The sequence below is a fragment of the Pinus tabuliformis genome, chromosome 8 (assembly GCF_031772625.1).
Source record: "Pinus tabuliformis cultivar Carrire ecotype Pingquan chromosome 8, CPIR1, whole genome shotgun sequence".
NCBI classification, from domain to species: Eukaryota; Viridiplantae; Streptophyta; class Pinopsida; order Pinales; family Pinaceae; genus Pinus; species Pinus tabuliformis.
The window spans coordinates 2,052,966,218-2,052,990,704 of record NC_142294.1 but is presented as its reverse complement, the minus strand read 5'-3'; the positions used below and the strand labels follow the sequence as shown (position 1 = coordinate 2,052,990,704).

The 24,487-nt window shown below is 37.5% G+C and overlaps 1 protein-coding gene across 1 annotated transcript in view; it reads right to left on the bottom strand.

Moving 5' to 3' along the window:
• The window catches only part of LOC149244713 (alpha-dioxygenase PIOX-like), a 40,221-nt gene that overhangs the window by 5,265 nt on the left and 10,469 nt on the right, over positions 1 to 24,487 (bottom strand). Inside the window, exons 3-7 of the mRNA XM_089368052.1 lie at positions 22,932 to 23,195; positions 22,547 to 22,696; positions 21,910 to 22,043; positions 21,560 to 21,773; positions 21,334 to 21,479 (exon numbers count right to left, since the gene is read on the bottom strand). Of these exons, the coding sequence (XP_089224178.1) occupies positions 21,334 to 21,479; positions 21,560 to 21,773; positions 21,910 to 22,043; positions 22,547 to 22,696; positions 22,932 to 23,195 (908 nt within the window). The remainder of the gene's footprint in view (positions 1 to 21,333; positions 21,480 to 21,559; positions 21,774 to 21,909; positions 22,044 to 22,546; positions 22,697 to 22,931; positions 23,196 to 24,487) is intronic.

Genomic DNA, 24,487 nt, shown 5'->3' with positions numbered 1-24,487 from the left:
TGTCAAATGCACTTCCTCCTTTAAATCACCATTCAGAAAATAATATTTTACATCTAACTGGTGAAAATTCCAATGGTACTTTGTAGCTAATGCAATTAACAATCTAATAGTATTTAGTTTAGCTACAGATGCAAATGTTTCTGCATAATCAATGCCCTCCTTTTGTGAGTACCCTTTTTCCACCAATCTAGCTTTATATTTATCTATACTACCATATTTTTTAAAATTGGGTTTGTACAGCCATTTACATCCTATGGACTCTTTTCCTTTAGGCAGTTCAATGAATTCCCATGTTTTGTTTTTAATTATAGATTCATTTTCTTCCTTTATTGCTTTTCTCTACTCTTCATGTTCATTAGCTTCATTAAAACTCATGGGCTCTATGATATTCAAAACACTAGTCATGATGGCATAGTATTTATAGCATTCAGGTATGTGAATATGCCGAGTAGACCTCTTTCGTACTTCACTATATTCACCCTTGTTCTCTGAAGGAACTTTTCCACCTCTAGGTGGGCTAAGGCTAATGGTGGTGTGCATAGCACTGAATTCTTCCCCAAGCTTTTGTTGCTCACTCTGTTCTGCTTTATTGTATTATACTTCACAAAGAATGTGCCACTTTTCATAACTATTATCTTTCTTGACTTCTTCTACCTATTCATGGAAAATTACATCTCTACTCACAAATCATTTGTGAGTAGATGGACTAAGCATTCTATATGCTTTAAATTCTGAACAATATCCTATAAAAATGCATTTAATACTTTTAACATCAAGCTTCTTTCTATTATCCTTCAGAATATGTGCGAAGGCCTTGTGCCCAAACACCTTCACACGATGAACTGCTAGTTTAAAACCATACAAGGTTTTGAATGGAGTCTTGAGATCAAGATACCTTGTTGTTCATATATTCTTTAAATAAACAATAATACTAATGGCTTCGACCCAAAAATAATTGGAGAGGCTCATACCTTTGATCATACTCCATGCACACTCCACCAATGTCATGTTTTTCCTTTCTGCAACATTGTTCTGCTGTGGAGTGTAGGGTACTGTGAATTGCTACACTATTCCATGATCCTTGCAGTACTTGGTGAAGTTCCCTAATCTGTACTCTCCCCCTTGATCTGAATGGAGGATCTTTATGAACTTCCCTATTTGCTTCTCTGCCATGTTTTTGAATTCTTTGAAATACTCAAAAACATCACTCTTTTTCCTAAGGAAGTACACCCAAGTGTACCTTGTGCAATCATCAATAAACAATAGAAAATAATAGGCACCTCCTAGGGATCTGGTCTACATGGGTCCACAAACATTAAAATGCACAAGTTCTAATACATCTCTTCTTCTCCTATCAGAATTAGAGGGGAATTCATCTTTGTGAATTTTTCCATATGCACAACTTTCACAGGCAACAGATTCATTATTTAACATAGGGAGTCCTTCAACCATTCTTTGTTTTATAATAATAAGAAATCATGATAATTGATGTGGCCATACATCTCATGCCAAAGAATTTCGGTTGACATAGTTATAGAAGTCAGTGCTTGATGACTTTTGTTGGTGACATCAAGCTTGTACATGCCTCCAACTCTTACTCTTGAAGCAACAAGTTTGTAGTGATCCAAAAAATCTTTCACTATGCAATGTGTTTTGAAGAATTCAACCTTTAGATTTTGATATGTAATTATAGACACAAAGATCAAAATTTTCTTGATCCCAGGCACATACATAACATTATGAATGTGCCTGACATTTCCATTTGGCAATGTTATAGGAATATCCCCACATCCCTTGATCTGATGTGGGCGATCATCTCCAAGATAGATATTAGCACCATTGCATACCTCCTTGAAATTCTCATACCAACTCCTATTACATGTCATATGAATCGAAGCTCCAGAGTCCACAAACCATGTATTGGTATCATCCATTTCAGCAGCTAGCACGGCATTAGACACAAACAACTTAATATTTTTGAGATCAAAATTCAGGGCTTCTCCTGCAAAATGTCTTGACTATCTTCTATGTTTATGCCTATATTAATCACTTTTATTCTTATAACAGTCTCTGATAAGATGCCCACTTTTACCACAGTAAAACCATTTTATTCCAGAATCATTTCTAAGAGATGACATACCTTGATTTGATTTTTTAAATGACTTTTTCTAAGATGAGCTTCCACCTTTATTTTCTCCTCCTTGTTTCCCTTTGAAGAATTTATTCTTCGCCACAAGTGCCAAATCTGGATTCTGAGGCTTCAAATTCTTGCGCCTCTCTTCTTCCTGCAACAATATATGTTTCAATTCCTTAAAGTTTGGTACTTTCTACATTGCTGCAAGACCTATGATAAACATCTGATAGTCCTCTGACATTCCATTTAAGGTGATTGTCACAAGATCAATAGCAGGTATTGATTCTCCTATATCTTCCAACTTATCTTTCAAGTATTTAATTATGAGAATAAAGGCACTAACATATTCATTTTCTTCCATTTTTATATACACGAGCTCACTCTTTAGAAACATGACTCAATTTGTATTTTTAGTTTCATACAACTCCTTCAATTCATTCCAGGTCACATTAGAGGTCTGACAATCACGAAAATAAGGAATTACACTGTCTTTCACGGAAATCCTTAATAATACCTTTTCTTTTTTCCCTCTTCTCCCAGTCCTAGAACGTTGCGGCTATTGTGCATGCAACATGTTTTTATTCTTCTCCCTTCGTGATGGTCCAAGTGCCATAACTCTCCAATACTATTTACAACTTGAATTTCCAGTTGAAATAGTTTGTACCATCCAGCTTATTAGCTTCATTCAGATAGGTCTCTATAAGTGGATTCACTATATTCTCCCAATATCTTTCAGGATGACCTCCAACAACTTCAAATGTATATATTTATAAGGCTTGAAAAAAAAAATAATAAGACTCAATTCATGTATAATAAAAAAATAAACAAAGTCCCCCTCCTTTAAAAAATATAGGTGGTGCTCTCCTTGAAATAATATAAAACCCCTCTTTTTAAGATACAAGCCTGCTTAAAAAAAACTTGGGTGCCACTCTTCAATGAAGGGCCTCATGGTGGGTGCCACTTTAACTTAAAGAAATATCGATCAAGAGGTTTTAGAACAAATTCCACATGCTCGTGTTCCAAGAATACCCTTTTGATTGGGCTCTTACCGCTTGCCTAATGGAGGTCATCAATGCTCTAGAATCAATCAGGGCGCCTTTCGTTGTCACTCGGGTGTTTTGCAATGCACAATTTGGAAAATTCATAACTTTCCTTTCTTCAACACACCTTTCACTATGTATCGACTTGCGTTGATCCCAAATTAGGTCAATGATAGACGACTCATCCATCAATAGAGCTCATAAAATTCTATCACATGCCTTCACACCGATCATGAACTCTCTACAAGCGCTTAATGACAAGGGTTCCAATGCAATAATGCAATTCAACTGCTGCATACCCAATATTGAAGATCAAGGGGGTAGATCACCTCCCATGCTGCGAAACTTCGCCTCAATAATTATGACAGTCACTCAATATGCCTCGACCACGCCAGAGGATTTTTTAACAACGTTGATGGTTCCTACTCCTCTCGCCTCGAGCTATCAATGACTTGATTTGCTGGAGTGATAGTTACGGTGGCAGGGAATGAGTTAAACAAATTCATATTAGAAAGTATTATCACACCCCACTCAGCGTTGGTTACACCAACTCATAGTGAGTTTCTCCCACTCACTACACTGAAAATCTGATTAATGGTGCTCAGCTAATACATGGAGACTAGTATACCATGGAAGCAGAGTTCGGTCCCCCTCTATTGGGTCGCTACATGAGTTAAAAAATTAATACATGAAAATAATATGACCTTAATAGTATATTAAACAGGTGACCATAATAAATTACAAAGTTTCTTCCTCCTCTGCATAGAATTCAAATCCATATGTGTTCTATAGAATGCAAGCTTAGCATCTCCACATGCGATTTTCTATTTGTAGGCTTTGTCCACAAGAAAATCCACAGTTTTCCAATGTTTTCATACTCTTCCATGACACTCAAGAACTCACAATGTTTCAAAATTATCCACAAATAATGATTCACAAAAGACTTTTTTCACAACTCTCTTTGCCACGATGATCTTTAAGAAAACAACCTCAACAAAGGTTTAGGTAAACACATCTCCAACCTTTCTACTCTAATACCAACTAAAAGAAATATGAAGACAAGATGAACTTTGCAGTCCTCAAGTGAGGAGCCCCTGAGGCTATCACAATAATTGATTTCTCATTAATGGAAGAATCAATCATAAATGAATATGAACTAGTACATTTTGTTTGGGAGATCACAATAAGATCTTGGAAAATAGGATCTAATTTTAATCTAAGACATAATCAAAATAATAAAACAAGCTTTCTCCATTATTTTTAAGTAAAGGTATTGAATGAATAATAAAGATAACAATATTTTTTCTATGAACAAAATTACATGTAATTTATTATTAATTTTTAACAACTTAAAAGTTTTTTAAATAATTGATTTGTTTATTGACCACTATTATTTAGCAATTAGTATTTGATTGGACCATCATTTGAAGGCTTTATTTGATACGAATTGGATCCTTGAAAATTATTAGAGTTCTATGACTGTTTCAAATTATGACAGACTTCAAAATCTTGTAAACAATGAGCTATAAGGAAATAACCTCTGAATAATGGTAATTTGCAGCAAGCATGGAATAACAAGGACCTTCGGTCAAAGTTCACTAACCGTTGGCCCATGGGGACTATGCATGGTGCAAAAATGGCAGTTGGGAGGCTCAAACCTAGAAATACAGGATGTTTCTAATGTGCAAAGTGCTAATCATGCATCACAAGACAAAACCCCTTGAAAAGGAAAGGCCCTGAGTGCACAGTCACAAGGGAAACCAGGAAACCATGGGAAAAGTGCTAAAATGATAGGCGGGTCCCACGCTCCAAAACAGGTGGAATATTGGAGGCATTTCGAGCGGTAAGCGGGTTTGTCAGAGCACCAAGCGATTCCATATATCAGATGACGCATGTATGGCGGATGAGAGAGAAAACCGCTCTCATCACGGGCTAACAGTCGAGCAAGTCACCCGTGCGATAAAAGTGATGACTGTAGGATCTAGAGGCCCCAGATCAAATGGTGGAGATTGCACCCGATGGGAGACCAGATTTGGCAGAAGAATAAGCTGAGGCATATAAAGGTTTGAAGTCCGATTTGACCACTGAGCTGGCAGATGAATCATTTCACAGAATAACCAAAGTAACGAACCATTCGAGGAAGAGCTAGTGCTCAGTTCATGAAGGGACAAGTGGCCACCTCTCTGTGAAACGTTACATAGTGGCGATGACATAGAAGCAGGGAATTCCAAGCGAACAAAGGCAGGTGATCCGAAGGGACGGAAGAGGAAGCGAACAGTCAAGGGACGGATTGGCTTTACGCCACGAACAGACAGAGGAGATAGAGGAGACAGAGTAGAGAGTGAAGCAAGAAGCAAAGAACAGAGAAGTCGAGCTGACCTGCAGAGCTACAGTAGCATCGAGCAGAAAAAACCGAGAAGTCTTGAGAGGTTCAAGCAATCCCAGTGAGGATATCTGTTGGGAACTAACTACCAAATTGGACTCATCGCATTAAAGACTAGTTGAGGGGGAGTCTGTGTACTCCAGTGGCTTGGGGAATCCAAGTACCACCCTACTAAGCATCATCTGTTGCAGGGGACTCAAATTGAGCTCTTCATTGTAAAAACTCTGCTCAATGACACAACAAAAAAGGCCACCACTGAAAGTTGGACCACAAGACATAGCCCAGGAGGATTGCGTGAAATCCTTATTAAATTTTTGTGTTTTTCATTTGCTTGCTGTGTTTCTCTTACTGTTTTCAAGTGTCTGTTTATTTTGCAGTCTTATCGATCCATTGCCTAAGATAATATAGACACACACACCAGCACATGAGTCTGTAATACGTACATTAATTTATTGAGATCATTCATAAGTGATTTCAGATCAAGTGGTATTAGAGCTCTAGGTTGTTAAGGTTAGATAAGCTTGTGCTGGATTTAGTTGTTGAATGTTAACTAGATCAAAGCTCAAATTAGGAGAAGGAGAGTTGGTTGAAACTAATCCTGAAATTGGAAGAGTCTTTCCTCAGAAGACAATGTCGGAGGAAGGTTCTGTGGGGCTAGATCCTCAATTTATAGATAGTTTCCTGGCCATAAGGTCCATGGTAGAGGAAATGTATAAGGACTTTAGAAAACATAAAGATGAAGATTCATCAGGCTCCAAACAAGATAAAGGAGAAGAAGAGTCTCTCCTCTATGACCACTCAAAAGGCAAAGGGAAAGAAGAAAGTTTTCTCACACCTCCTAGTAGCCTTGAACATAAAAAGAAGACATCTTTGATTAAACTAGATGTTAAATTTGATTTACCAATATATGATGGAGAGTTGAATGCAGAAAAGTTGGACAATTGGATTAGGAAAATTGATGTTTATTGCATAGTGCAGAGTATTGATTCAGACAAGAGCAAGATTCATCTGGCTAGCCTATGCCTTGGAGGTAATGCCTTGGTTTGGTAGGAAGGCAGGACCCAAGCTGACATGAAGAGACATGGTAAGACTATTTCTGTCAGGAGTGAATTTGTTTCTACAATCAAAATGCAATTCTATCCACAGGCCTACATGCAGCAAGCTATGATGAGCTGGAAAACTCTTCAACAACTGAAAGGGCAAAGTGTACAAGGTTACACCCAAGAATTTAGGAAGAGAGCATTGATTCTAGGAATCTCATTAGACTCAACTGAGACTCTGTTGAAGTACATCAGTGGTCTACACAACTACATCAGTGGCACACTATCCTCATGTTTAATCCCACTAGTATAGATGAGGTATTTGTTCAAGCTACACATCTAGAAGCTAGAGGAAAGAATGGAAACCCAGAATTTGGGGGATCATCCCAACCCACTGCAAGCAAGAATAAGGAGAAAAGAAAACAAAAATGGAAAGCAAGGAAGGCCAACACTGCACAGAAAAGAAAGTCTTCATGTATTCACTGTAAGAAGGATGGGCATGATGATGAGCACTGTTGGATTTTGCATCCGGAGCTGAGACCTAAGAAGTTCGAGGGCAAGAAGAAGAAGACTGTTGCAGCTATTCAGAAAGATTTCGGGTCAGACTCAGGAGATGAAACAAGCATTGCAGCCGCAGGCATAAAAGGTAAGAATTCTGAAGCATCTACTAGTAATTCTGCACACTCTGCTATTGATAAAGAAAATGAGAGAAAAAGACATGAGATTTTCCATATTCGAGTTATTTCCAAACATCAAAAGATTGATACTTTGTTTGATAGTGGCTCACAGATAAATTTAATTTTTGAAGCAATTGTACGAAAGTTGGGATTACTGACTACACCTCACAAGAAACCATACCCATTAGGATGGTTAAATGATAAAGCACAACTACAAGTGACTAGACAATGCAAACTCAAGTTTTCTTTTGGGTCAGCATTTGTAGATGAGGTTGAGTTAGACATAATTCCTTTGGATATATGTGGAATTATTTTAGGAAGTCCTTACTTGTATGATAAAAAAGCTATTTTTGATAGAGCTGAGAACACTTATCTACTCATTAAAGATGGAATCGAATATTTTGTAAGAGATCATAAGCTCAAGAATAATTATACTCTCATAAACTCATGGCAGATGAAACAAATGATAAATTCATGTAAACAATTTTTACTGATGGTTGTAAAGGAAAAGAAAGCTGATAAAACCAATGTATTTGAGGGCTGTGATGCAAAACAACGAGCTGATTTGGAAAAAGTCATTTCAGAGTATGATGTCTTATTTCAAGAACCTAAAGGTCTGCCACCCAAAAAGGAAATAGTGCATGAAATTAGTTTGCAGCAATATGCTCCATTACCTAACATTGGGATGTACAGGTTGTCCGCTTTAGAGAATGCAGAAATCAAGAAGCAGGTGCAGGAGTTGCTCGAGAAAGGGTTCATCAGACCTACCACATCACCATGTGGATCTCCAATTGTTTTGGTGAGAAAGAAAGATGGATCATGGAGAATGTGCATTGATTACCGAGCACTGAATAAGATAACAATCAAAAATAGTTATCCCCTTCCTCGCATAGATGATCTATTGGATCAATTGAAAGAAACTGTTTATTTTTCCAAGTTAGACTTGCATGGTGTATATCATCTGGTCAGAGTTGTAGAACAAGATGCATGGAAGACTGCTTTCAAAACAAAGCAGGGATTGTATGAGTGGCTGGTTATGCCTTTTGGCTTAACTAATGCTCCTGCTACTTTCATGAGAATAATGAATGATGTACTCAGACCTTTTCTTGATGATTTTGTTATTGTATATCTGGATGACATTCTGATATTTAGCAAAACATGGGAAGAACATTTAAAGCATGTTAAGTAGACACTAGATGTTTTGAAAAGAGAAAAACTTTATGTTAAACTCTCAAAATGTGAATTTGGAAAAACATCTTTAAATTATTTGGGACATATAGTAGCGGGTGGTGAATTGAAGATAGATCCCTCTAAGGTGGCAGTCATTGTAAACTGGCGTAAACCCAAATCTGCTACAGAAGTTAGGAGCTTCTTAGGAGCAGCACAATATTGGAGAAAGTTCATTTCTAACTTTTCCTTAATTGTAGCTCACTTACATGCTTTAACATGATTGAACAAGGTGTTTCAATGGGAAGGCAAATAGCAGAGAGCCTTCGACACCTTGAAAGAAAATATTAGTACAACACCAGTGCTAGCACTGCTTGATCTTCAAAGACCATTTGAGATCCAAATAGATGCCAGTGACTATGCCATGGGAGCAGTGTTGACACAACATGGTAGACCCATATGTTATCATTCCGAGACATTTAATTCTGCAGTAGTTAACTATCCCACATATGATAAAGAATTGTATGCACTAGTACAAAGTGTGAAAAAGTGGAAACATTACTTAATGGGCAAAGAGACAGTAATACATACTAATCATCAACCACTTCAATATCTACACTCCCAAACTAAGTTGCAACAATCAAGACACTATAGATGGATGGGTTTTCTACAACAGTTTCATTTAGTCATCAGATATAAAAAGGGCATACACAATAAAGTTGCAGATATGTTATCTAGACCCATTATAAATGCATCTTCTATACTTTAGCATAATTCCGTGTTACATGAGAGCTACATTGAACAATATGCTCAAGATATAGACTTTAAAGATGTATATGCAACTTTAAGTCAAGGCAAATGAGTAGAAGAATTGGATTATCATGTTAAAGACTGACTCCTATATCATTGTGGGAAGCTATGCATTCCACAAACTGAAAGAGTAAAGATAATTCGAGAAGCACACACTTCTCTAATATCAGGTCATTTTGGGGTAAGTAAAACAGTTGCATAACTGCAAAGATTTTGTTATTGGCCAAAAATGAACGAGACAGTTTCTAGATATGTAAAAGAGTGTACTATGTGTGCTAAAAGCAAGCCCAGCAATAGAAAATTAGGCTTGTACACTCCATTACCAGTTCCTTCTAATCCTTGGGGGAGTGTTTCCATGGACTTTGTTGGAGGAATGCCTAAATCTAGGAAAAGTCATGATTATCTGTATGTTGTTGTGGATAGGTTCAGCAAAATGTGTGTTTTGATAGCTTGTAATAAATAGGTTACAACTGAACAAACTGCAAAACTGTTCTTTCAAAATGTATGGGCTCATTTTGGATTACCCACTTCCATTATATCTGATTGAGACACATGATTTGTGGGAAAGTTTTGGTCAAATATGTGGGAAATGATGGACACCAAACTGAAGAAAAGCACAGCTTTCCATCCACAAACTGATGGCCAGACAGAAGTAGTCAACAGGACAGTGATCCAGTTACTCAGGGGATATTGCAGTAAGCATCCTAAGCTTTGGGATGAACATTTGTGTTATGTGCAGCACGCTTACAACTGAGCCAAACATTCTTCTACACAAAGATCTCCTTTTGAGACCTGTTTTGGTTTCACACTAAGGTCTCCCTTGGATTTTGTCTTCGATAAGGACACAACAGTTGAGGGACACAACGATGTGGACAGGGCAACTAGGTTCATTGAAAAAATCCAAGAGATCCACCAGGCAGTACAGGAATAGCTGGAAAAGAGCCAAGCCAAATACAAGGCAAGGCATGACAACCATCAGATGGAGCATAGTTTCCAAGTTGGTGATCAAGTCTGCCTGTATATCAATAAGGACAAGATACAAGGGGAAGGTAAAAAGCTAAAGCCTATCAGGTATGGACCTTTCAAGATACTTGAGAAGATTGGTGAGAATGCTTTTCGCCTTGACCTACTAGCTTACATGCACATCTACTCAGTCATAAATGCAGATAGCTTGAGATTATTTGAACCTTCACTAATTGAGGATCCCAAAGAGTAGAGTCAATTGCCTTCTATTGAAGACTTGCTACCTGAATATCTTAATGAATTGCAGGAAGACACAGTTTTGGGTAGGAAGGTGAGAACGACACACAGGGGAGATGTTGAGTACCTCAGAATTGGACTCAGGGGTTCAAATTCGAGCAGTACAAAATGGATAGAGATTGGACGGGTGAGAAAGTTGTATCCTCACTTAGTCGATGCTTGAAAACTAACTTTTGGTGGTCCAAAAGCTTTCTCAGTGGGAAGGCCGTGATCCGAGTTGGATCCTTGAAAATTATCAGAGTTCTATGACTGTTTCAAATTATGACAAACTTAAAAATCTTGTAAACAATGAGCTATCAGGAAATAACCTCTAAATAATTGTAATTTGCGGCAAGCACGGAGCAATGAGGACCTTCGGTCAAAGCGCGATGACCGTTGGCCCATGGGGTGTTATATACCTAGGGGGGATAATATGGGGTACCAAGGGAGGTACCCAAGGTAATAATGTAATAATGGGATGGGCCATAGTAATAAATAAGGGGGTTAACCCATGTCATGTAAGGGACCACAAGTAATTAATAATAATGTAATGGGCCCATGGTATTAGTTGATGGTATGAGGGAACCATGGTAATGACCCATGGTATTGTATGTATGAGACCTATATAGAGTGTTATATACCTAGGGGGGATAATATGGGGTACCAAGGGAGGTACCCAAGGTAATAATGTAATAATGGGATGGGCCATAGTAATAAATAAGGGGGTTAACCCATGTCATGTAAGGGACCACAAGTAGTTAATAATAATGCAATGGGCCCATGGTATTAGTTGATGGTATGAGGGAACCATGGTAATGACCCATGGTATTGTATGTATGAGACCTATATAGAGGCTAGAGACTCCACATGGATGAATGGGAAGTGAAGGATTATTGTATGAACAGGCATATGGCTTGTGGAGTGTTCTCCTTCCTTAAGGAGTGAATGTATGGTGTTGCCCTACCTTAAGGGTTTGATTACTAAAGAAGCATTTCTATCCATTTCTATCTTATTGTTTCTGGGTTTATTTCTATTATCTTATATTTCTGGGTTAGATCTATAACAAGTGGTATCGGAGCACTTTCTTGGGCAAACCGTGGAGATTTTTTTTTTATTTTTGCAGGGATTTTTGGGTGGTGAAATTGCAGATCAGATCTGTACGTTTTGGGGCAATATCTGCAGAATCTAATTGCATATATGTATTCCTTGTGCAAAAATAGCTGATTTCAAAAAAAAAATCGGTTGAATCGGAGTCCGGATGAAGAAGATATCGCTGATTTAAAAATCAGTAGGGTTGCAGACAATTTTTCGGGGCAGCGAATTTGCGGCGCAGATCTAGACCTCTTGGCACTAGATCTGCAAAATCTAATTATAGATATGGAATCTTTGAGAAAAAACACCTGATTTCAAAAAGAAAATCAGTCGAATCGGAGTCCGGATGAGGGAGATATCGCTGATTTAAAATCAACTCTTTTTTTAGAAATTTTGGGTGACGGCGGGAGAGTAGCAGCCCAGATCGGAAATTCCAGTGTCTGAATCAGGATTTCTATCACATGGGCAGATGCAGAATGCTTGTTCCATTTCCAAAAACAGGTTATAATAGAGATTCTGAGCATTATTGACGAAATTGTGACAATTACAAATTTTCTCCCAGTAAGTGAATTTTTTCTTCATGGCGACTCTATATTTTACAGGAAAAGATGATGGTCCTACTATAGAAGAATGCATACAAAGATACAAGTCCACATATGGGATATTTTGGAAGTTTCAAATTCTGTTTCATATGAGAGGTGAGGCTCAAAAATGGAATTTATTACTTAGCAACGAGTGGTTGAACAAAATTTCAGATGAAGAATTTGAAAAAGTCCTTTTGGACAAATGGTCTCGGGCTAGGAAAAAGGAGAATGAGACACATAAAGGGTTAATTCCTACTGGTATATCCTTATTGCAGATTCATGGATTGATTCAGAAAGAGAAGATCATTGTTTCTATCAATCCTAGTTGTAAACATAATTTTATCAATGTTAATTTGGCAAAAAAATTGCAAGTCCCAGCAAAACAAATTGAACATACACAGGTTGATGATAAGGATGTTCAAGTGTACAAGGATTTGAAGATTTCTATGGATAAATATGTGTTGCATGGTGATTTTTATGCTTCAAAGATGGATAATATGGATGTTGTTTTGGGATATCCTTGGATGGAATCTGTGGGTACTATCAATATTAATGTGCAGAAGAAATTCCTGAAGCTATGGTATAAAAAGAAGAAAATTACATTACAGGATATTTCCATCCATAAACAGGTAGAGCACATGGAGGCTGAAGCAGAAGATGTTCAAGGGACTGACATATCAGATGATGAGCCTTTGATGATCGACAATCAAACACAAACAGAGGCTGCAGAAGAAAAGGTTACAGGTGATGATACATCAGAGGAGGGCTCAGTGGTTGAAGTCATATTGAAAAAGAAGACACCACAACAGGCACCACAGCAGGGTAAAGTCAAGCAAAAGCCATCGGGGGTTAAAACTTCAACATATCATCACCCACATCACCCCGCAAGACAACCATCATGGAAACCAAGTAGTCACATGATGGATAGAAAGGAGAGACGATCCACCTACTACACATCAACACAGAAGAGCTGCCACGGTCAACTTCCATCTCAAGCGAGCGAGGCACCAGCGAGATCGAGGGTTCACCTTTCTCTTGGATGGCTAGATGCACGTGCATGGTATCAGTGGACTACTCTTTTGAGTAGATCTTATTATTTGTGTTCTTCCCATGTTTCGGGGACGAAACATGCTTAGGGGGTGGAATGTTATATACCTAGGGGGGATAATATGGGGTACCAAGGGAGGTACCCAAGGTAATAATGTAATAATGGGATGGGCCATAGTAATAAATAAGGGGGTTAACCCATGTCATGTAAGGGACCACAAGTAGTTAATAATAATGTAATGGGCCCATGGTATTAGTTGATGGTATGAGGGAACCATGGTAATGACCCATGGTATTGTATGTATGAGACCTATATAGAGGCTAGAGACTCCACATGGATGAATGGGAAGTGAAGGATTATTGTATGAACAGGCATATGGCTTGTGGAGTGTTCTCCTTCCTTAAGGAGTGAATGTATGGTGTTGCCCTACCTTAAGGGTTTGATTAATAAAGAAGCATTTCTATCCATTTCTATCTTATTGTTTCTGGGTTTATTTCTATTATCTTATATTTCTGGGTTAGATCTATAACATGGGGATTGTGCGTGGCGCAAAAATGGTAGTTGGGAGGTTCAAACCCAGAAACGGAGGTTGTTTCTGATGCACGATTAGCGCAAAACCCCTCAAAAAGGGAAGGCCTTATGCACACAATCATAAGGGAAACCAGGAAACCGTGGGAAAAGAACTAAAATGATAGGCGGGTCCCATGCTCCAAAACTGGCGGAATATCAGAGGCATTTCGGGTGGTAAGTGGGTTTGTTAGAGGACCAAGTGATTCCATACATCGAATGACGCGTGTCCGGCAGATGAGAGAGAAAACTGCTCTCATCACGGGCTAATGGTTGAGCAAGTCACCCGTGTGATAAAAGCGATGACTGTAGGATCTGGAGGCCCCAGATCAAACGACAGAGATTGCACCTGATGGGAGACCGGATTTGGCAGAAGAATAAGCTAAGGCATATAAAGGTTTGAAGTCTGATTTGACCGCTGAGCTGGCGGATGAATCATTTCACGGAATAACCGAAGTAACGAACCGTTCGAAGAAGAGATTGCACTCAGTTTGTGAAGGGACAAGTGGCCACCTCTCTGTGAAACATTACACAGTGGCGATGACACAGATGCAGGGAATTCCAACCGAACAGAGGCAGGAAATCCGAAGGGCTGGAAGAGGAAGTGAACAGTCAAGGGACGGATTGGCTTTAAGCCACGAATAGGCATAGGAGACAGAGGAGACAAAATAGAGAGTGAAGCAAGAATCAAAGAACAGAGAAGTCGAGCTGACCTGCAGAGATAAAGCATCATCGAGCAGATAGAACTGAGAAGGCTTGAGAGGTTCAAGCAATCCTTGTGAGGATATCTGTAGGGAACTGAGTACCAAATTGGACTCATCACATTAAAGACCAGTTGAGGGGGAGTCTGTGTACTCCAGTGGCTTGGGGAATCCAAGTACCACCCTACTAAGCATCATCTATTGCAGGAGACTCAAATTGAGCTCCTCATTGTAAAATCTCTGGTTAAAGACACAATAAAAAAGGTCACCACTAAAAGCTGGACCAAGAGACGTAGCCCAGGAGGATTGGGTGAACTCCTTATTAAATTGTTATGTTTTGCATTTGCTTACTGTGTTTCTCTTATTGTTTTTTGGTGTCTGTTTATTTTGCAATCTTATCGATCCGTTGCCTAAGACACACATACCAGCACATGAGTCTGTAATACCTACATTAATTTACTGAGATCATTCATAAGTGATTTCAGATCATTATTATAGTCATTGCTCAAAGCAATGTCATATGGATAACTACTTCATATTCTCCTTCCATAATTTATGGATGCAATTTCAATATTTATACAATGATTTTAGATATTTTTAGAATTTTAATTGTTAAGTTTCAAAATTAAAATCATTGAAAAAAACTCATGCTCACTTAAATAACATATATGTGATTAGTTACTACCCACCATAATTTAAGAAACTATTTGCATAAAAAATAAGATGTAAATAAAGATACTTACTTGGAGTTGTTACTGCTCATCATTATTTATATGTCTTTTAACACTTTAATAAGTAAGAGTAAAAAGGTAAATATGCAAACTTGCTAGCCAAAATTAATAAAAAAAATAAATTTCCAGCTTCATATATTGATTCACAATTTTTCTCAAATTATAATTTTTGAATACAACTAAACTGCACCACAACACCTTTTATATATATCAACATCTTAAAATGTCAATATTTTATAATTTTTTTTAATGAATTAAGTGTTTTTTTCTAATGAGTTAATTGCTCTGCCAAAGGTTTATATTCGTAACTAAAAGGAAAAAAGGCAATATATTTGTAAAAGAAAAGAGAATCTCTTACACCTCTCTAAGGTAGCTCCTAAGAAATTCTGGAGGCAGATTCTAACTAGGAAAATTAAAAATAATAATAAAATTGCTTTATAGAATTGGAATTCCTATCTTAAAAGGCTTTATGAATCTCCAAATGTCATGGATAACTTTGAAACCCTGCTCACAACGAAAGAATTTTTCTTATTAGAAGACATTGATTTTGGGGTTATTCGCTTGGTTAATGGGAAAGCTAAGGACATTGAAGGCTACCAGACAGAAATCTTAAAAATTTGAGGTCCTGTCCTCATCCCCCAGATTCACAAGCTTTTTAATCAAGCAGTCAAGCAGGGGTTCCCTAAACCATGGACTCAAAGCCTCATTATCCCTATTTTTAAAAGTGGGGATACAAATAACCCCTCTAATTATCGGACAATTATGATCAGTCCTCTCCTATCCTAGTTATATGGTATTATTTTGGAAAGGAAGTTGAGCATATGGCTTGAAAGTGAAGGTAAGCGGGCTCAAGGCCAAGCGTGTTTTAGAAAGCAGCACTCAACAACAGACCACCTCATTATGCTTAGGATAATTGTGGAGGAATGTCGCAATGATAAATCCAATCTCTATGTAATTGCCAAGTTAAAGAGCAATGAGGGGTGGTCGAAAGATATTAAGTGTAATATCGGAGTTAAACAAGGGTGCCCCCTCTCCCCTACCCTATTTGGAATTTACATCGACAAGTTAGAAGGTTGTTTACAGGAAGCAGGGTCTGCTGGCATGACCTTAGCTGGGATAATCATCATCCTTCTTCTCTACGCTGACATTATTATTCTTCTCGCAAGGTGCCCATCTGATCTTGATAAGCAACTTATACTTCTTAAGGATTTATGCTCTACCATGGGTATGATTGTTAACACTGAGAAAACAAAAGTTATGATTATCAAATCAAAGAAGGACACTTACGCTAATTTTATGTATGAAAATAGTAACTTGGAGGAAGTGTCTTCCTACAAGTACCTAGGAATTGATACTCATCACAAGCTCAACTGGAACTATAGCAGTAAGAAAAGGATTAATGGTGAATGGAAAGATTATTTTGGTCTTGAAAATAATTGTGAAACGACAAACGTCATAATGTGGGATAGAAAGAAGTTCCTCTTTGAAACTTTAGTCACTTTGGTTATCTTATATGGATGTGAGGTTTGGGGTTGTAGCATCTTTAGAGAATCCTAGAGAAAGATTGAGCAAATCCAGAAGCATTTTATAACATATAACCTCAAAATTAAAAGCAACACACCCTATCCTATTCTCCTTATAGAAGTGGGTCTTTCCCCTATCGAGAGCCTAGCTATGACTAGGCTTCTATTGTACAAACACAAACTCAATAACATAGGAGACCATAGACTTTATAAGCTAGCTTTAACTTCCAGCCAAAACCACCTAAAGCTCAAACGAGGTTGGTATAAAGACACCAGGGCCTGGTTAAACCATTTGGAGATCGATGAGAATGTTGCATTGCAAAACATTAATAACATTAAAAATATTGTTACTTCTAAGTTCAAAGAAAAAATGTGGTGTGAGAAAGATTTAGCAGCTAAAAGAAAATTAAGATATTATAAGGAGGTCATCAACCCCACCCTAGAAGATCAAAATTATCTCTCTGTTTTATCTAGCTCAAAGAAGAAAATTAATATAGCCAAGATTAGAATGAACTCTCATGAGCTCCATAGTGAAACGGGTCGTTGGGCAGTTCCTAAAACACCATGGATGGAAAGGTTCTACCATCTCTATGAGAATATGAACATTGAGGATGAAAATCACTTCCTCTTAGAGTGCTCCACATACAACCACATTAGATCTCAGTTTCAAAATATTTGTTGCAATACTCACCTTCCTAGCCTTTTACGTTGTCAAAATTACAGTGAGCTCGGGAGGCTTCTCTCTAAGATTTTTGAGCATAGGAATAAAATCTTAAATCAAACTAAATAATTCGTTTCTTTAGGTCTTGTTACTGTCAGTCTTTGCAGTCTTCCTTCAGTGATCAAACATGCTCTTAAAAAGTGATTTTAAGGTGTCAAGGTCAAATTTTGTCATTTCAGTGAGTCTTCAAGTAAAATTTTGTCACTAGGTATTAGGTCTAGGGTTTGTTCTTACTTTTGTCAAAGTTGTCCAAATGTTGGTCCATGTCACCATTCAGCTAGGTGTACCATCATTCAGAGGGTTGTCATCATCATGTCAAGTTCCAAAGGGTCATTTTGCACCTTGTTCATGCTTCAGTTGTGCCTAGGTAAAGTTCATTTCCCTCTCCTAGGGTTTTGAAGCTAATTTCTCTTGGATGATCAAATCATTAGCAAAACTTGTATCCTGATGTTCATACACCTTCCACTATCCTTAATGTACCTTATTAAACACTTCCCATCACTAAAATCCCCCAAATTCCTCATTTTCGCACAAACCCTAGTTTCTTGCTACAACTTGGCAATTTTCCAGGCTAGGCCTATGTTTTGCCTTTTTGGACCCTTTCCCCTCACTTAATCTTTGAAATTCCACTTTCCTCTACTTCCTAACATCCCTCCCTACTTTCTAAAATTTTCTCAAGAATTTAGAAGCCCCTATCCCCTTCATTTCGCTTCATTTCGATAAATCCTTTGTTCCACACATCGGGATAGGTTTTACTCCAATGATGTTTCTGAGCAATAAAAGATGAATTTGGGAAATCTGAAAGCGGTTTTTGTCCACAATAGGTCAAGAAAGAAAAACCTCCTTCACGTTTTACACAGGTGTCATGGTTTTAGAGAAATGTCAAAAATACAGTTGCCTTGGAAGAATTGATGCACTTCTAAAGTGACCTTGGGAACATCAAGTTTTCATCTAGCTTGGTTGGCCAAATGACTTTCTTGATAAGTCAAATGATAAGTAGACACACATATCTTTCCAATGAGCTATCATGAGCTCAATTTGGAGTTGAGGAAGACCTTCAAACATTGACTGCAACATTACTCTGCCTTGAGGCAGCCTGATTTTGCACATTTTGACCAGTCTTGGGAGATTTGACCTTTGATAGGACAAATGAACTCCAAATTGAAAATTATATTTGGGTTGGAAAGTACACTCAAAGACCTTTCCAACAAGCTATCCTGTGCCCAATTTGGACACCGGGAAGGCCTCCAAAAGTCATCTGCAAAAAGGCGCGGCACCCCGGGGTAGTGGCGTGGCGCACTTAGTGGTCCACACCTTTAACACAGAGAAAGTGTGGTCAGGTCCGCTGGATACATGAGCATTAGGTGCGCGACCGCAAGCAATACTGACAACAAGTGCATACCTAGAAATTTTTGAGCAAAAACAAGCTTTTCTGCCCAATGCGTCGCGCCACGTGGCGCTCGCTTTTGCTAGAGGGCTCCAAATCCAAAAAACTTTGCATTTTTGGATTTTTCATGATAAATTATGGTTTCTTGTGCATGGCGAAGAAATTTGGGCAGGTTTTGAGCCCTCAAGAGGTCAAAAACACTCAAAAAATGACCTCACTGCCCTTATTTTGACACACAGGAAGCAGTGTTGGGAGATTGAAGTTTTGGAAGGGCAAATGACATCGAAATTCAGAAATTCTACTTGGGTTTGAAAGCAGACAGGCAGAAATTTCCAACAAGCTATCTTGGGCTCAATTTGGACGTCAGGAAGTGCCTCAAAATCAGCTCCAAAGTGGCACGATGCGTAGAGAATCAGGCGCGACGCATAGAGGATTTTTGCCTATTTTTCACTGTACAGCTCAGAAATTCACCCAGTTTTGACCAGTTTTGCTTTTTGATGTTACTCTTGATCTTTCATGATGTAATTTGATAACCATGATGTAATATTGGCACATTTTTACTTGTTCTAGAGGATTCATTCACTAAAAAGTGAAAATTAAATGAATGAATCAGTTTCCTAGCGTATAGGGGCAAGTTGTTTAATTACCTAGATTTCAGTTCCTTGTTTAGAATTGGTTGAAACAGCTCCTAGAATGATGAGCTCGACCCCTAGAGGCATGGGAAGGAGTTAGGCTTTTCTATATCATGTAATTTCTCAGTCATTTTTAGGGTTGGATACTTGGGATTTCTTGGCACTCTATTGCACATTTCATTTCTGCAATTTTGGCAAAGGAAAGACCAGGGTTTTGCAGCACTTGTTGGGATCCATGTGGCTCTATGTTTTGATGGTGTGTTTCTCTATGTATTTGTAAGTTCACTGATGCTTATGTGTATCATTTTCCTTTCTCTTGTCTTCTGCAACTAAACAAATGAGTGATTAAGGTAGAATTCATTGGAATGCTATGCTCTGCCTTGATATTTTGTTTAATTCTTCATGTTTTCATCTTTTTGAGGAGGACTCTTGAGACCTTCTTGCCTTCCTTGGCTCCTCACTGGTCTGATCCACCCATTCATTCAATCCAAAGCATCAAAACCACTGCCTATCTTTCCCCTACCTGAACTCTGCAAAAATCTGTCCTCATCCCCGGACCCAAAATTTGCCTGTCCCTTTTTCCAACAAAAACCCCCAAAAACTCAAATCAAAACTTTGCACTTCATACCTAGCCTAAGATCAGTTGTTAAATCAGTCATCTCAAGCCCCATCGATTATCTTTCGCTGAGATTGACCCGGAGAGAGCCCTCTCCTGTCCTCGTAGGGCTAGCTACGAGGCTGAGCGTGGTTTGATGTGGACCTAGAACCTTGTCTTTTTAGCCTGAGACAAATCTAGGCTCTAACAGGTCTGATAGACCAAAGTTTGGTCTTAGTGGACGTTAACCATCATCATCATCATCATCTTAAAGTATTTCTCATGAAGGTTTATGCCTATATGCTCGAAATTGTATTTGTAGTAAAGCTCCTCGCGAGGTCTAATTGATATTTTTTAATGCAATTATAAATCAGAATTCTTCGGCTATGGAGGATAGAATGTGGAGTAATTTTTCGTACCAATATCAGCATGGTACCCATGGTATTACTAAATTCATTATTACTTTTTATATTTATTCTTATTACATTTTTTATTACATTTTTTTTTTTATGGTTGTTGTTAAGGAATGGAAGGTTTTTTTAATGATTTGTAGGAATGTTTATCAACTATGGTAGTGTGTTGAAGAGTCCATTAAGTTGTATTGAATTTTATTAAATTAAAAAAATTAGATTTGTGCGAGGTGGCTTTTTTCCCATTAATTTCTTACGGATTTGAGATTATTTCAATTTAATAAATTCATATTCTAATTAAATGGGGAAATTAATATATAAGAAAATTTTATTTAGCCAAAAAGTCTATTTTACAATAAGATGTATAATTTTTTTTTTATCAGCATCATCATTTTCTTAAAAATTTGAGTTTATTTCAATTCTAATAAATTCCTATTGTAGTAGTTAGATGGTAAATTTATATATAATATTTTTTTATTTATTTAGCAAAATAATCTATTTTACAATAAGATGTGTAATTCATTTTTTTCTTATATTAAAATTGACCCATAACTTTTTTTTTATAGATTGTTAATCAAATAATATATGTATTTTTAAAACATTATTCGTACCCCAATAATTTTTTTTTGTTTCAATAGTTTCATTTTTTTTTTTTATATTCATGTAACAACGGTATAAACCACATTAATCTTTTTAATTTGGTTGTAATATGGTATTTTAAAGTTTTAAGAGAACCGAGGATGAATGAATTTTATGCCTAAATCATTGATTTATGAACTTTTAAGCTGGAGTTCAAACGGTGTGACTGAAATATTATATGACGCAAAGAAAATATGTACAGAAAATATGTACCAGTTGGCGTGCATTGCAGCAAGTAGGGTGTCCGTTTTAAGGAGCTCTACCGTCCAGTCAATTGTATGGATTTTAGCAATCACGGCAGAAGTAACCAATCTTGCATAACGATACAATTCCTCGTCATCCAGATCGCGATAATGGTGCTGCATTGTTTACATAAAATATGTTAATTTACAGTCCGTTTGATTTGAATATTCATTATATATTATAGACTTATCGTTACCTTCAGCATGTCGCACACTGCGTTATGTTCTTTGATGAACAAGGCTTGGAGAATTGATAGGCCAGCCCATGAATTACGAGCATCTCCAATGACAGCAATTCCATCACTCTGGTGCAAAAGAAGGCCATCCTCACCCAACTTCAGCTTTCCATCCTTGAACGTCCTTACTTTTCGGGACTGGTTAATGTCGTTTCCATAAACTACACTCCCATCCCTGCATAGCAGACAGATACATGGAATTCATAACTTGGGATTTGTTCACGGCATTTCCGAATGGATATTTTATGTTCATGTAGTTTGAATCTTCAAATGTGATAATGAAATGCATAGATTAGAGATGGCATCTTTACCACCAGGCAGTTCTTCTATTAAGGTATCCTTTTTGGATATCGTAGAAACCAGTAGGAAATTCTTTGCTTTCGAAAAATGTGAATTCTTTGAGTGGGCATTGTGATGCAACGCTCGACGGGGCTCTTAGCTCTGCCTGAAAAACTCACACCGGATAAAGTAAAACACATAATATATTAATTTGTTGGCTTTTTCAGTTAACGCATTAGTAAATATCCAAACCATTGTTAGCTTTTTGACTGGTCTCAAAATGGATCCCAGACTGACTGTAGTTGACTCCATGAGATGTATGTGAAAATCACCCACATCAAACCCAAATCAGTGAATTAACCTGACCAAAACTCTAATAACAAATCTTCCATTACACTGAAACTCCTAAACATGAGTAATCTTCCCGACCATTACAATTACCTTTTTAAAGAGTGGCTATTAGTCTACCTGATAGGATACCCAATAAGTGTATGTAAAAATCCAACATAATCAACATAACGTAATGAACCATTGAAATGAAATACAATAATAGTGGAGGGAAACTGGCAGAAGGTTGTAGGAAATAGTGGATGAAGTTTTAAAATCTCCTTAACTTATTTGTCTACACCAATTTATTGGGACCATGGTAGAAGACATTGTAATCTATACCTGTTTGGTGTCTTCCACATGATCGACCCAGTCATGAATCATGAACTGAGTCCAGGCGGCAGCAAGCATGTTAAATTGAGTGCCTGTATCTATCAATTTCCTGCGAACAAGCAGCTTGGTAGCAACTACAATGGGATCTGGCCTCAGCAGCTGTTTACAGAACAATTTAACTCAAAAAGTGAAAATGTATGTTGTAACCAGTCAGAAGCCATTCAATATAATGGTGTCAGATATGTGATGAGATCTGGGCTCAGCAGCTATTTACACAACAATTTGACTCAGTAAGTGTAGATATAAGTTGTAACCTAATCAGAAGTCATTCAATATGATGCTACCAGATATTTGAGGATGCATCAACGACTTGGAGAGATATATCTGTAATCACCTGATCATTTTGAGGAGAAGGCATCATGTTTCGTCCAAAAAATGTATCTTCACTCCCTGTTTCTGAATTGAAGGGATCATTATAAGACCCGTCGGCTGTTCTGTATGGGTAATCGATTGGATTATATCTTACACCCGTCGGTGTAGTTCCTACGTTGATAAGATTATAACGCTGGTGCAACATGCGCCTTATGTCCAGGTAGACCAGTCCCAGAAACACAGGCAATTTATGCCACGCATAGAATCGATCCACTAGATGTATGATCTGCAAAAGCGCATTATCAGTAGGGTAATTATATACTTTGTTCTGTAATTGTAATTGCACACAGAATAGTCAGGTTGATATAGACTACAGAAACTAAAATGAAAATTTTGGAAAAATATCATAATAATAGGAAAAGTAATACAAGTGGGTTGATAATATGATAGATATTTAACTTAAGATGTAAAAATGCAATCAGGTATAGTATTAAGGCTTCACATATGGAGTTAAATTCATGAGAATATTTGATACGATATAATTTTTATTTCAGTTATGATGCAAAATATGGAATGCTGATTATTTTGGGAGTTATTTCATTAGAAGTCATATAAAGAAATTATTGGTAAAGATGAATAGGCATTTATCCATGCTACACGTTGCTGCCTGCCTTCTCCCGCTTCACTCACTGCCCTCATTAACCTTGTGACCTGCAGAGCGGCTGCCTTTTTCGAACTTCCTCCTTGGCCGCGAAGTTCTTCTCTTGTTGCCCGTGCTATGCCAGGAGATGATTAACTTTGCCACCGTCGGTTTGTGAAGCCACCTAGAGAATGATGTTGATTGCCAACATATGTGGGAGTAGTAGGTAGGTGTAAGCTGAAAGTCTAGGCAGAGGAGTCTTCCTCAAGAATACAGTTGCGGAGATTAAATCATACAGTTAACTACGGCAACAAAACAAAGCTAAAAAACTTAACCAAATTTAAGCACAACAAAACGGAGTAAAAATAGAGTGGTTGCACTCTAATTTTCCAAAAAGATATCGCAACCTACTATATTTTACAATATAATTTCAAAATATAAGAAAATCCATTAGGATAAAATATAGAGGCTGCAGCTTGTTCACCAAGTAAAAGACTAGTTCTTACCCAGATTTACACTTCACTAAGAATTGCGAAATAATTCATTGTAAAACCTTGTAATTAAAATGTTTAATGGCCCACCACAAATTGCTCCAGGATTTTGTCTCTTTTACATCCCAGAAATACCTCCACTACCTGTCAGAAATACCTCAGCTACATAGCAAAAAGACTTCTATATACAAGTATATTCAAACATACAAGTTTTTAATACATTATATTATAACACAAAAATGATTTTCTATGTTGGGAAGTAATGTCAGTTGCATAATAAATGTCTCGACGGTAGGGTTGACCAATGTTCATTTGTTTTAATTATCTCATGTGTTTGTGTAATGGGAACTTTGTACTCCAGCCAGACTTTCATTTAATCTGTCTTTTACTCTGCAAACAAAATCTGGAACCTGCAGTAAAAGTCTATTTGCTTGATTTACTTGTGCA